The sequence below is a fragment of the Ascaphus truei genome, chromosome 2 (assembly GCF_040206685.1).
Source record: "Ascaphus truei isolate aAscTru1 chromosome 2, aAscTru1.hap1, whole genome shotgun sequence".
NCBI lineage: Eukaryota > Metazoa > Chordata > Amphibia > Anura > Ascaphidae > Ascaphus > Ascaphus truei.
The window spans coordinates 336,900,648-336,914,622 of NC_134484.1; the positions used below are offsets into that span (position 1 = coordinate 336,900,648).

The 13,975-nt window shown below is 43.7% G+C and overlaps 1 protein-coding gene across 4 annotated transcripts in view; it reads right to left on the reverse strand.

Annotated features, from left to right (window-relative positions):
• The window catches only part of TRAK1 (trafficking kinesin protein 1), a 162,969-nt gene that overhangs the window by 103,653 nt on the left and 45,341 nt on the right, over positions 1-13,975 (reverse strand). The window contains exon 1 of one of the 4 annotated variants that reach the window (XM_075586689.1): positions 106-416. The exons of the other annotated variants lie outside the window; for them this stretch is intronic. Coding sequence (XP_075442804.1) covers positions 106-169 — 64 coding nt within the window. The 5' untranslated portion in view covers positions 170-416. Of the gene's footprint in view, positions 1-105; positions 417-13,975 lie in introns of those variants that run through there. 4 annotated transcript variants of the gene reach the window in all.

The following is a 13,975-nucleotide window of genomic DNA, read 5'->3' on the forward strand; positions in this document are numbered from 1 at the left end:
TCCCAAAGCAGTTTTTTCTTATATTCAAGAGAAGCATGCAGTACTTCCCCAAGATACTGTACGTTTCCTCTGTCATAACCAGCAGCAGGAAGAAAGCATCATTACCATCTGCACAATCTTCATAGCACCAGTCTAGCGCGTAGTAATCCTCTTCTATAAATTTCTGCATAGTCAGTGTCCCTTACTGTAGCGGACAGAGCACGGTGCACTGTGTTCCGAGGTCAAGTGAAACACAGCCAGGCCTCCCTGCATTTACCATGCTCTGATTTACAAAGAGGCACATGAAATGCCAAGACCACACTACACATGTTCATAAGAAATAGCAATAACACAAATGTAAAATAATAAAATAAAATAAAAAAAGGAATACAAAATGGGTTTCAGGAGCTTCTGCAGAGGATTGCATTGGCAGCGTGCTCTAATAAAAGCAGCACTGGGACGCGTCCTAGATGGGAGTAGACCCGATTGTCCTATCAATGAGCTCAGACGCTGACGTCAGGGGCACACACCACCACTCTCGCCTGCCGTTCCCCTCTCCGCTCTGGTCCCTGCACATCTCTCAGCCTAGCTGGTTGTCATGGAGACTGACTGGCTGGGAAATGATGCTGATGTAGGGAAGGACTCTGCTGGAGATGGTTTTCGGGAAGCTGGTAGGGAAGTTACCCCAAAATAGGGAACCTTTCAAAAAAAACAAGGGAACGATGTGCTGCAGAGCATGTATGGAGCGCGTTCATTTTCTGCACTCTCCCTATTAAATTAAGCATTGAAAGAAAAAGCAAGGCAGGCTCACAAGAAGATAACCGTAGGCTCTTCAGCCTGCTTAAAATGCTGTATGAAGGGTTTTTTTTTTATAATGATTTCCTTGTATAGACATGTGCAGACTGTTATACTTCTTTATTTTATTTTTTACAGTTTAACAGGAAAGGTGACAAAAAGGCACGAGGTTCTTTCCGGTTAGGTTAGGGCCGCTCCTGTGGCCCTAAACTTAGATCAAGCTGCTTACCACCGGACTAAAGCTTCTTCTACCACAAAAAAATGTACAAAATATATGTTAAATACTCTAGGGATTGTGTTTCGAGGCAAAAGTAGTGCAATTCCAAGTAAAAAAAAAAAAAGGGTGCTCCATATGTATCAAAGAAAAATAAAATTGCGCCTCAAAACGTGGTCCCCTTTGTGTAGCGGTGATAATGGACGCTGTGCTTTACAAACTGTTTGCCTCCCTCTGGATCAATATACTGCAAGTACAAATATAGGATAACATATCTGTCGTCTATATTTAGCATAGGTTGAACTTGATGGACGCATGTCTTTTTTTCAACCTTATCTACCTATGTAACTATGCAACACTCCCTGCCCAGCTCGTTAGGGAGCTCATGTCAATGTAGATGTGTTTTGGACATCTTTATAAGATTTACCTTGTCTCGGCTGGGGGATGGAAAAAATGGGCGCCAGGTGGTTTTATAGTATAACTTCAATCATGTTCCCAGGCTTGAGAACACTGCAGTTAAAGTTACAATTAGATTAACATAGTTGTACTTTATTTCATCCATACCGCTATCACTCTTGACACATTTCTTCCCTTAGTGCCCACTCTTAACACCCCTGAGCGGTACATTCACTTGTTACTGTTCTGATTTCATCTTTTGGACCTTTTTATCAATATCCTATTGGTACCTTTTACTGCAGGCCCCTGCTGAGATCCTGGCCTGTTCCGCGCACGTTACTATTAAATCGCAAACGTTTTGCCTCGACACAGAGCCCATGGTCCACACTGTGAAATGCATTGCAAAGCCATATTTACAAATCCGTGCCAAGTCTAAACCCCTTCAGTGCCCTAATTTCGTACGGTGTACAGTACGTTAAGAAAAGCGGCACCCTACGGCCCCTTTTGACGTACACCCATACATCATTGCCCTCTGCTCGTTTTTTTAGCTATGCAATTGGTGCTCCGTAGCATACCACACTGAAGTGGTGTGGGGGAGCCCGCCCGTCACATCCACCCGGAACTGAACACTCATCACGTGATCGCTCCTTAGAGAGGTCATGTGAAGCAGAAGTGCCGGAAGGTCCTTGCCATGGAGGTAGCACGACCCTCTAACCCATATTTTGACATGACTTAGCACCGCTTTGTAAACTTAGCCCCAAGGGCTTCAACATTCATTATATTTTGCAATCTTTTCAGTGCTGGTATGGCCTGCGACAGTTTGTTAATATATTTATATTTTAGCCACTCTCGGGTCAAATCAAGTACAGTATTCAGTTTAATAATAAAGTTCATAATGCACATTCTTCATGATAAGATCATGATATACATCCTTCTAAAACAGACACTAGGGAAAGTGTTGGCTAGTGTCACGATAGAGCGATGAATGGGTTAAAGCAGCCAAGGGGTTAACTCATTTTAAACCTCCTCTATAGTGGGTAATCTAGCTTGAGCAATAAAATAATAAAACAAAAGTGAACCATGTTTACATTGAAGTTATCTATGACAGTGTTCAGTGAACATATATATCAGAGATCTGATCTGCCACTGTGATCTTCAAAGAACATCGTAAACATTTCTGGAACCCTCTGTGGCCAGCAGACGGAGGTGATGAGGGTCATCATATTAAAGATTTCCCGATTCTCCCCCCTTCCCCCTCCTCCCCCCCCGTTGCAAGATAATTCATATCTGGTAAAATTCACAATTATATAAAATATGAAAAAATATTCTGTATTGCAACTATCTGATAATTAGTTTCCCTCAAAATCAGAAGTGGGACTACCAACAGGTGTCCATGCACAGAACGGAAAAAAATTAAGTTGGCGCTAATGACATATTTTTCTAACATAAGGGAGACAGAGGACTCCTGAGGTTTTATGGCCTTAAATTAATCCTGGTGGTGGCAGCATAATTGGGGTGTAGTGAGTTGAGGTATAGTTTTGGAGTAGTTAGTGCTCTATGGAGAGGTGATTGAGTCAGCTGGATAGCTGGATTTTATTAACCCCTTTCACATACACATGGGCAGTGTACGTGACAGTTCGTATTAAAATATCCCTATCGCCAGAATATTTTTAATTATTCTTTATTTTTGATCTCTTGGCTTCATGGTTATTTGTACTGCTCCTCTAGCTAGAATTTGGGGGTTTTGTTTCTGTGTATCTTTAACTGCAAATGTATCTCTCAAAAACAGTGCAGAACAGGTACTTTGATCTTTGACACTTTAGCAATTATGGAGATAAGATCCTGATGGACATACCGATTCCAACACATACATCCAATACCAATTTTAATGAGTGTTGGAATTGTATCCCGGTGCATGACGGAACACCTTGTGATATCCCAGCCACACTCCTACGTACTTGCTGTGGGATCTTGTTCCATTTTATTTGTAAAAATCTGTCACAGGCTATGTGGCAGCCAGTGACAACAGAGCCAAAAAAACGCAGTCCTAATGTCGAAACAGGAATGTTTGGTAGAACACTGGATCAATATCAGGATGTTGTATGGATTCTCTTATCCCTAATGATCACTATATAATATGTAACAATGAGAATCAGATTTTTGGGACCTGTGGAAAATATTGACCATTGAAATGCACCCATGAAAGATTTTTTTGGCAGATTTTAACGCACCAAAACCCTATCACGCCTGGCTTGCAAGCACCTCCAGCGTCACAACACAGGGGTTGCCCCTGCCTCCCTCCCCCCCCTCAACTTATTTTTAAATTACATAAACAGAATGACATAGCAAACAAGTATCACAGATAGAAACGGTAATAAGGTCCCTGCTTGTGAGAGCTTACAATCTAACGGGACAATGTTGAAACAAAAGTGGCTGCTCATTGAGGGAAGGAGAATGCCTCAGGGTAGACTATGGTCCAGCTGCACAGCTGATCCCTTTAAGGTTTGGGGATGAGGTTGTTACTGGGTGTTAGCATGGAGTTTTGTCCACCGACACATGGGTGGCGAGTGTCAGGGGGTAGTGGATGTTAGGGGTAAGGCAGATAAGATTCCTTGAAAATATGAGTTCAGGGAGGTTTTAAAATATCTGAAAGCTGAGGGAGAGTGAGGGTGCATGGTAGGGAATTCCATAGTGAGGGATCAGCACAGGAGAAGTCTTGTAGGTGGAAGTGAGAGGTCATAACGCAGGAGAAAAGACAGATGTCATTTAGGATATATTTGGGGTTGAGGGCGGAGATATAAGGGGGGTGGAGGGGCATCGTTGAGAGCTTTGTAAGTCAGAACAAGGATTTTAACTTACATTCTAGAGGATATGGGAAGCCAGTGTGCAGATTTGCATAGTAGTGGAAGGATGAGTGAGGTAGATGAGTCTGGTAGCAGAATTTGGATGGATTGGAGGTAGGACACGTGGACAAGGGGAATGCCAGCTAGGTGAAGGTGCAGTAGTCAAGGCGGGAAGAGGCGAGTGAGAGTGAGTGAGAAAAGGGTGTATCCTAGCGATATTTCGGAGGTGCAGACAGCATTACTTCATTAAGGAGTGAAAATGAGGAATGATGCACATTTTAAGCTTCAGGTAACGGTGGGACATCCAGGAGGCGATTTCAGCGAGACACGGGATAAGAGAGAGGGAGAAGTCAGGGATGGGCAGGTATAGCTGGCAGCATTGAGATGATATTGAAAGCCAAAATTTTGCATTAGTTCACCATTAGGCCTTGCCCCCGCTGCATGCTGCAGCATCCGCTGTGGCGGACGCTGCGCTCACCAGAGCCCTCCCCGAAACGGCGCCGGGCCCGCTGCGAGGGGGGGCTGCAGCGCTCGCGCGAGAGCTACTCCTGCTCTCAAAAGAATTGAGAGCAGGAACTCGCGTCGAGCGGCTAGGCACACCCCCCGGCGGTTCAGCCAATGAGGGCGAACCTGCCGGGTGACGTCATGGCCGCGCCCCCGTAACTCCTCCGGCACGCCCCCCCCGGTCTCTGCTCCTGCAGTGAGCTGCAGACCGGGGAATCGCCGGAACGCGCAGCCGAAAGCGCGGGCGCGCATTAGAGCGCCGTGACCGGGGCCTTAGCCTTAAAGAGGTGTAGAGTGAGAATAGCAGAGAGTCAAGGACAAAACCTTGTCCTATGTTTTATAAAGCTTTAAAGAGCTTACAAAGTGGGTGTGCACATTTGTTTATGTATGATCAATTGAATCTTAATTGCATACAATACTTTACATTATTATTGCACTCTTTCTACAGTATCTGTGGGGAGAAATGCGTGTACTCCTCACCACCAACCAAGTGTAAGTGACTCCATCTAAGATCCGAGGGGAGATTACGGAGAAACCATATCTGAAGTCATATTGGAGATAACAAGCGATTGGAACGAACGTTGTTTGTTAACCCGTTGAGGCCATGTGTGGGGGAGATCCTAAGAATTTCTCAAGTTTCAATCTAACAAGCCAAACAATATTGCACCATATTGTCTGTGAAGTAGGTGGCAAGGTCTTGGGCCATGAGGGAGGAAGGAGGTGCAGATGCAGTTGGGCAGAGAAGAGAGTTAAAGGTGGCGAACATATGTTAAGGGTTAGATGACAGAGTAAGTATGAGTGAAGAAAAGTAGGTTTCCTTGGCAATGACAGTGCTATAGGAGGAGAAAATGAATTTATAGTTGAGGAAATCGGCTTTGGAGTGTGACTTACTCCAGAAACGTTCAGCAGTGCGTGAGCACCGTTGGAGATAGCAGATACATTTTGTGTGCAAAGATTGTGACAAATTGTCGGCAGCGGCATGTAGTGTCGGTGCCATCTTGTCTAGGGCTGATTAAAGTGTACTGTTGTATAGAGAGGGTGCTAGGGTAGAGATTGGATGGAGGAGAGGTTGTAAAGATGTTGAAAATTGGAGGGGGTTATAGCATGTACATTACTGTATGTGCGTGTGGAAGTACTGTAGGTGTTATGGAGGGTGCAGAAGGTAGAGTGAGGCTAAAGGTTAGGAGGTGATGATCAGAGAGAAGGAAGGGTGTGTTAGAGGAGTTAGAGACTGAGCAGAAGTGGGAGAAAAACAGGTCAAGATACTGTAGTGTCCATTGGGAGACACCATAGGAGGAGGTTAAGGAGACTAAATGGGTGGTTGAAGTGGCACTGGGATTGTCAATAGGCATGTTAAAGTCTCAGGATGACAGTAAGAGTGGCAGAAGAGAGGAAGCCAGGTGGAAAATAAATTGAGAGGTTGGTTCAAGGGAACGATAGAGGACAGCAACACGGGAGGAAAGGGGGGAAAAGAGATGCACAGCATGGACTTTGAAGAATGAGAGGGAAAGGGGGAGTAGGATGTTAAATGTGCAGCATGGGGAAGCAATATGCCTACTCCATCGCCCCGTCTATTTCCTGGTTTAGGGGTGTGGCTAAGGTAAAGATCAGGATAGGAAAGAGCAGAAGGGGAGGCAGTGTCTGAGGGGGTGAGCCAGGTTTCTGTAATGGCTAGGAGGTTGAGAGAGTTGGAAATTGATGAGACATGGATAGCTGTAAGTTTATTGCTGAAAGATCGTACATTCCATAGGGCACGGGAAAGGGGAAAGGAGGGGAGAGGCGTTATGTGGATGAGTTTGGCATGATTAGCAGTGTGTGGTCAAAAGGAGACTTTTGTGGATAGGACAAGGGTTACGGAATATGTCACCACATAGGAGTAATGATATGGAGAGGAAGAGAGAGGAGGACAGGGAGTTGCTCAATTCGTACGAAAGATGGGGATATGATGTGAGATGGAGTTGATGGCTGCAAAATTAGGCATTTGACAGTAAAGAAAGGGAAATTAGGAAGGAGGGTTTAGAGGCAAAAGTGCGGGAGCTAGGGGTAGAGCGGAAATTGTGTGTGAAATAGTATAGGTAAAGAACATAGAGCAAGGTTACAGTAGTCCAAATCTGAGATTTGGCTGAAGTCATTACTTAACATGAAGCTTTAATGTTCCATTTCGGGGTGTTGGCAAGTGCAGAGTACAAACGGCATGCACCCTTTGGCTGCCGCCATGGGCGTGCCATGTTAGCCTGGGCATTGAGAAAAGAGTCTGGACATGGAATGTGACTCTGCTTTACTGAGATTCTGCTGTAACTTTCACAGAGCAATAAACCTGCTAGCTGAGAGGATGACAATATCCAGCTTTCGTGGTCTTTCCTGAGCCTTTAACCTTCTGCACCTGGTCCTACGGCAAAGGGGGTGCAGAACTTGGGGGACTTATCTCTCAGGGCGTGCCTCCCGAGGCAGGGTCAGGGAAGAGAGAGAGTGAGACACAAAGAGGAAATTGGTTTGAGGTAAGTGCATACAGTAGATACGCTTGCTTATACATAATAGAACTGTAATATGGCTGTAGAACATTGTTTTAACCTACAGTTTCCTTTAAAATGTCCCTCGACTCTTTACATTTTACTTATTTATTGTTTTTTGTTTTTTTTACACAGTAGTTTCAACTATCTCTTTGCCACTGAATCTCAAAGCCATGTTTTGCTGGCCTCAGGAAGAAAAGGAGTTACATTTCTTTATTGATCTAACCATAGTAACATCATACAGAAGTATTTCCATCGTCCAATTTACTGGGGTAAAAATGCAATGTATACCTCGCCTTAATCAGGTTTTAGCAAAGTTCTCATTTTATTTCTAAGTTCTGACAGAAAGAAATGCGTCTAGGGCCATAGAGCTGTTTCTTTAGCCCACACAGAACTTGCTTATAAAGCCACAAATAATTCTAAGGCCTCGTCCACGGTTCCGGCGGGCGTGCTGAGGCGCGCTGAGGCTCAGGGAAAGCAGGTGCTTTCCCTGGCCATAGACAGCGCGCAGTCAGGGGGCGGAGGCCGGGGGCGGGCCAGTGACGTCACGGAACTGGTTCGCCCTCACTGGGCGAACCGCTCACGTGACAGGCCCTGTGCTCCGGCAAGCGCGTGATTTAAAAAAATTACCTACGCTTCCGCGCGCTTGCGTAGGCGAGCCCCTACTAAAGCCGCTCTCATTGCGGCTGTAGGGGCTCACAGGTAAGTGCAAGCGCGCCTCAGCACGGCTCAGCGCGTAAGCGCTGACCATGGCCGAGGCCTAACTTGTGTGGGAATCTCATTTACTTAGCATTTATGGGAGCCAGACTGTGTAGTTCACAGTACAGGGCATGGATTCGGCAGCACAAGGCTCAGAGTGTCACAGTAAGAGGAGGAATTCACAGTCTACAGTATTTTCTAATTTCACAGTATATCACGGACTACCCCATCAGAAGGCACCAGTAGGAGCAATAACCTTTGCTATATCTGAATATGCATTGCTTTCATTGATGAACAAGCAGTTTTAGAAAATTTATAACCAGTCGCTGCACAAAAATCCACATTTACCTTGGCGAAGTGCAGAAATTTACAGCAGATAATGTGATCAGGATATGAACGGAAACTAAAGGTGATTTTTAGAACGTGGAAATAGGGACTCTACTTTTAATTACAAACCCGGCCACAGTCCTCAGCAAGAAGCTGCTGAACGAGATATATATATATAATAATAATAATAATAATAGCATGTTCTTGTATAGCGCTGCTAGTTGTACGCAGCGCTTTACAGAGACATTTTGCAGACACAGGTCCTTGCCCTTTGGAGCTTAAATCTATGTTTTTGGTACCTGAGGCACAGGGAGATAAAGTGACTTGCCCAAGGTCACAAGGAGCCGACACCGGGAATTGAACCAGGCTCCCCGGCTTCAAACTCAGTGCCAGTCAGTGTCGTTACTCACTGAGCCTCTCCTTCTCCCTATATATATATTAATAGGACATCCCTACAGCTCTGCGAACTATGACTGTCTCAAGGTTAGATGGGCGTACGGTGCATTGCAGACAGCATGGGAGGAGCTATGGCGTCACAGAGGAGATATAGATGTCAGCCCTGAAATATATAGAGAGAAATTATACACAGACAATGATCTAACACATTTGTCACGATCAGGGTTGATCGGACTACCAGGAACTGTACAAGCACAAGACAGAACACAGGTGTTTAATAAACTGGGGGTTATTTAGCCTAATCACAGCCAACAGCAAAACACACAGTACAACAGGTACAAGCAATACTTTACCACAACAGGGGTAAGGCGGAAACTCCTAGCTAGCTAGGTGGAGGGCCCTGCCGAAGCAAGCTTACCCTGGCTGTCCTCCGGGATCCGTACGGGAGAAGTTAAAGCCCAGAATGAGATGTTCTCAATAACCAAGACTAAGTCACTGCACTGACAGCAATATAGGCATCAAAGTCTGAAGAATATACGGCAGGGGTGGGCTTATGTTATTTTAATGGGGGAAGAATAGTACATAAATCTCACCACGGTAATATGAAAATCAGACTTTAACTAACGGAGTGTCTAGGCTGGATTACGTACAATCTCAATTACCACTCAACACCATTTGGGAAATGATCTGATCAATGTTAGATGATAACATAAGTTAGATTGTGTGTCATCTCCTTTTATTTTTCTTTAAGAAACTGGTCGTCATTTACTATTACTATGTCCTTGTAATAATATTTTTTATGCCATCTAAGCACTGGATTTTATAATATTAAAGACAATTTTCATACATGATGCTTTGGGCTGGGATTGAACTGTTGCATACACTGTAGATAGTCAGGTGCATTTTCGGACACATTTTACTACAACAGGTGTGTGTGTGTTAAGTGCATAATGTTTCCTTGGTAAACAGGAACTGAAGACCCTGGCAGAAAAATGTCATACTTTTTTTTTGCGTTATATTTGGTGGTGGCAGCGGATAGATTAGATTGCAACCGAGTAATGGGTAAATATGAACTAATTTGAAGTACTTTGTGAAGGCAAAAGTTGAGTTGGCTAGTTTAACCGTATGTATTAACCCTGGTTGCATAGATGAGTTACGTGCTCATAAGTGTTCTGTCCGTGACAGATGGTATATTGGAACGGATTGAGGGGAGATATAGTTAATTTGAAGGACCTTTGCGGAAGGTGAGAAGTGGGTCAGCTAGATAGCTGGGTATTAACCCTTGTAACATATACAGATAACATGCTCACAGGTTTGCCGTATGGGACAAGCCGGTGTACACAAGTCCTAACACTGACAGGAATAGTAGGAAGACCAGATGTCATGTCTGGTGTTAACCAGAGACAAGTCACCCACCATCTGACTTGTCTCAGTCAATCAGTCCAGTTTAGTTCCTCAATTTGGGTCTGGTTAGCACTGGGTAATAATAAATATTATTTTTTTTTAATGTAATTGCCACCAACAATTGAACAAATAACGAACACAAGTTTATCTGTGTGGTAGTGGTTTAAAGAAATGTCATACATACAGCTAAGGATGTCTGCAACTCATTATGATGTCACCTGTATGATGTCACGTGCCAGATATATAGCCTACAAGGCACAAAACCCAGTGGCTGACTTGCCACACAGACACAGCAGATGATGTAGTGTAGTGTGCACAGGGAGGAGCAGACACATTAAGTTAGGAGTGCAAAGAGGGGAGGAGACAGAGAGACAGCAGGAGCGGAGAAGAGATAGCAAGAAGGGGAGAAGAGAGATTATCTGAGGTAGTGGGGGAGTCCAGAGATTACAAAAAAGGGTAATAAAAGTAAAAATAATGAGCAGAGAAAACACACACAGGATCAGGAGAAATGTCTCTCTGGTACCCTGCCACAAACAGGTTGGGGAGACAGAAAGTTAAAGCAAATTAGCAGTGAGAAGAGAGGAGGAACCTCATTCCCACCCCTGCCACGTGGCGTCAGCTGACACCGCGGGGTCATTTGACGCAGGAGCCGAGGAGGGGGTAGGCCGCAAGAGAAGGCAAAAGTTAATTAAGAAAGGAAGGAAAAGATCTTCAAAATCGGGATCCACGCTCAAACCGCATTATAAGCAGATCTGGCTATAACGGAGTTGAGGTGTGTGTGTGTGTGTGTGTGTGTGTGTGTGTGTGTGTGTGTGTGTGTGTGTGTGTGTGTGTGTGTGTGTGTGTGTGTGTGTGTGTGTGTGTGTATATATATGTATTTTTATTTCAATTTATTGTTATTATACCCTCACTCATTCACACTTCTAGCGCTACTCTTTGTTTGTGTTAGTTATTATATGTATGTATATATGTATGTATGTATGCATGAATGTATGTATATATGCATGTATGTATATATGCATGTATGTATATACAGTCATGTGAAAAAGAAAGTACACCCTCTTTGAATTCCATGGTTTTACATATCAGGACATAATAAAAATCATCTGTTCCTTAGCAGGTCTTTAAATTAGGTAAATACAACTTCAGATGAACAACAACACATGACATATTACACTGTGTCATGATTTATTTAACAAAAATAAAGCCAAAATGGAGAAGCCATGTGTGAAAAACTAAGTACACCTTATGATACAATAGCTTGTAGAACCACCTTTAGCAGCAAGAACGTGAAGTAATCGTTTTCTGTATGACTATCAGTCTCTCACATCGTTGTGAAGGAATTTTGGCCCACTATTCTTTACATTGTTGCTTCAGTTCATTGAGGTTAGTGGGCATTTGTTTATGCACAGCTCTCTTAAGGTCCAGCCACAGCATTTCAATCCGGTTGAGGTCTGGACTTTGACTGGGCCATTGAAACACCTTGATTCTTTTCTTTTTCAGCCACTCTGTTGTAGATTTGCTGGTGTGCTTGGGATCATTGTCCTGTTGCATGGCCCAATTTCGGCCAAGTTTTAGCTGTCTGACAGATGGCCTCACATTTGACTCTAGAATACTTTGGTATACAGAGGAGTTCATGGTCGACTCAATGACTGCAAGGTTCCCAGGTCCTGTGGCTGCAAAAACAAGCCCAAATCATCACCCCTCCACCACCGTGCTTAACAGTTGGTATGAGGTATTTGTGCTGATATACCGTGTTTGGTTTTCGCCAAATGTGGCACTGTGCATTATGGCCAAACATCTCCACTTTGGTCTCGCCTGTCGAAAGGACATTGTTCCAGAAGTCTCGTGGTTCGTTCAAATGCAACTTTGCAAACCTAAGCTGTGCTGCCATGTTCTTTTTAGAGAGAAGAGGCTTTTTCCTGGCAACCCTTCCAAACAAACCATACTTGTTCAGTCTTTTTCTAATTGTACTGTCATGAACTTTAACATTTAACATGGTAACTGAGGCCTGTAGAGTCTGAGATGTAACTCTTGGGTTTTTTGCAATGTCTCTGAGCATTGCACGGTCTGACCTTGGGGTGAATTTGCTGGGACGTCCACTCCTGGGAAGATTGGCAACTGTCTTGAATGTTTTCCACTTTTGAATAATCTTTCTCACTGTAGAATGATGGACTTTAAATTGTTTGGAAATGGCCTTATAACCCTTCCCAGATTGATGGGCAGCAACAATTGCTTCTCTAAGATCATTGCTGATGTCTTTCCTCCTTGGCATTGTGTTAACCCACACCTGAATGTTCCAGACCAGCAAACTGCTAAAACTTCGGCTTTTATAGAGGTGGCCACACTTGCTGCTGATCAGTTAATCAAGGGCATTTGATTAGCAGCACCTGTCTGCTACTTAGCATCTTAATTCTTATGGAAGCAGTAAGGGTGTACTTAGTTTTTCACACATGGCTTCTCCATTTTGGCTTTGTTTTTGTAAAATAAATCATGACAGTGTAATATGACATGTGTTGTTGTTCATCTGAGGTTGTATTTACCCAATTTTTAGACCTGCTAAGGAACAGATGATTGTTATTATGTCCTGATATGTAAAAACATGGAATTCAAAGAGGGAGTACTTTCTTTTTCACGACTGTATGTATGTATGTATAAATGTGTATATGTATGTATAAATGTGTATATGTATGTATGTATGTGTATATATATATATAGAGGTATCAGTACCGTGTTAGCCGAGCTTCAATAATCAAAAAATAAATAGATGATACCGTTCTGTGGCTAACGAAATGCTTTTATTTGTGCGAGCTTTAGAGATACACTGATCTCTTCTTCCGGCGATGTTACAATGAATGAAGCAAGGATAACTTAAAAACAGTGTCTCTTGGAATGTTATCTGTGCTTGTCCTTCCCCCGTGTGGATGTGTTTTATGGCTAGAGGTGTCAAAGGGTAACTGAAAGCAAGTGAAGAAAGAGTGTGTATGTGTATCAGTGTGAATAAAAATGAATGGAGAGCCCACAGTATAAACAGTGCTCTACACAAGGTGTGTGTGGAGTGAGAGGGATATAAATGGTGTGGGTGGGTGTGGAAATGTGAGAGTTTGTAGCACAACTGAAAGTGTGTGTGGATACTATGTGGTCCCTATTGGTGTATATGGATGGAAAAATAAGGAGTATTAGTATGTGTGAGAGACAGCTGTGTGTGCATACATATGGCACAGTATGTACAGACATGGCCTTTAGCGCTCATGGGAAGAGAGTTCGCTAGTGTCAGTAATGACTCATAAAATTTCGATCTCTGTTTAGGCCACTGCTAAGTGTCCCGAATAGTTGCATAAATTTATATTCATGCAACCGTCTCTCTTTCGGGGTTTTAAGATTACCTTTGAGTATGGCAACCCTCAGATCGTTCATCTTATGGCCAGAGTCAGAGAAATGTTCGCCAACAGGACTGTCTCTTGTTCCGCGTGTGATGCTGTGGCGATGCAGGTTCATTCTCTTGTTTAGCCCCTGTCCTGTCTCACCTATGTAGTAGCAGCCCCCTGGGCATTTCATGCACATGATGAGGTACACGACATTGTTGGAGGAACAGGTGAACCCTCCTCTGATTTTGTATTCCCGATTCTTGTGTGGTATTTGTATTGTGTCCGCTGTGTAGAGCATTGCGCAGGTTTTGCATCTTGGGTCCTGGCATGGTTTTGTCCCGCATTCAGTTGTACTGCTGAATACTTTACTCCTCACCATAATATTCTTGAGATTATGGGGTTGTCTGTATGATAATAAGGGTGCTTCAGGGAAGACCTGTTGCAGTCTTGTATCTTCCTGGAGGATGGGTTGTAGTTTCCTGGCGATCTTGCGTAGGGCTCCTAGGTGTGGGTTATATGTGACCACCAAAGGAACCCTGT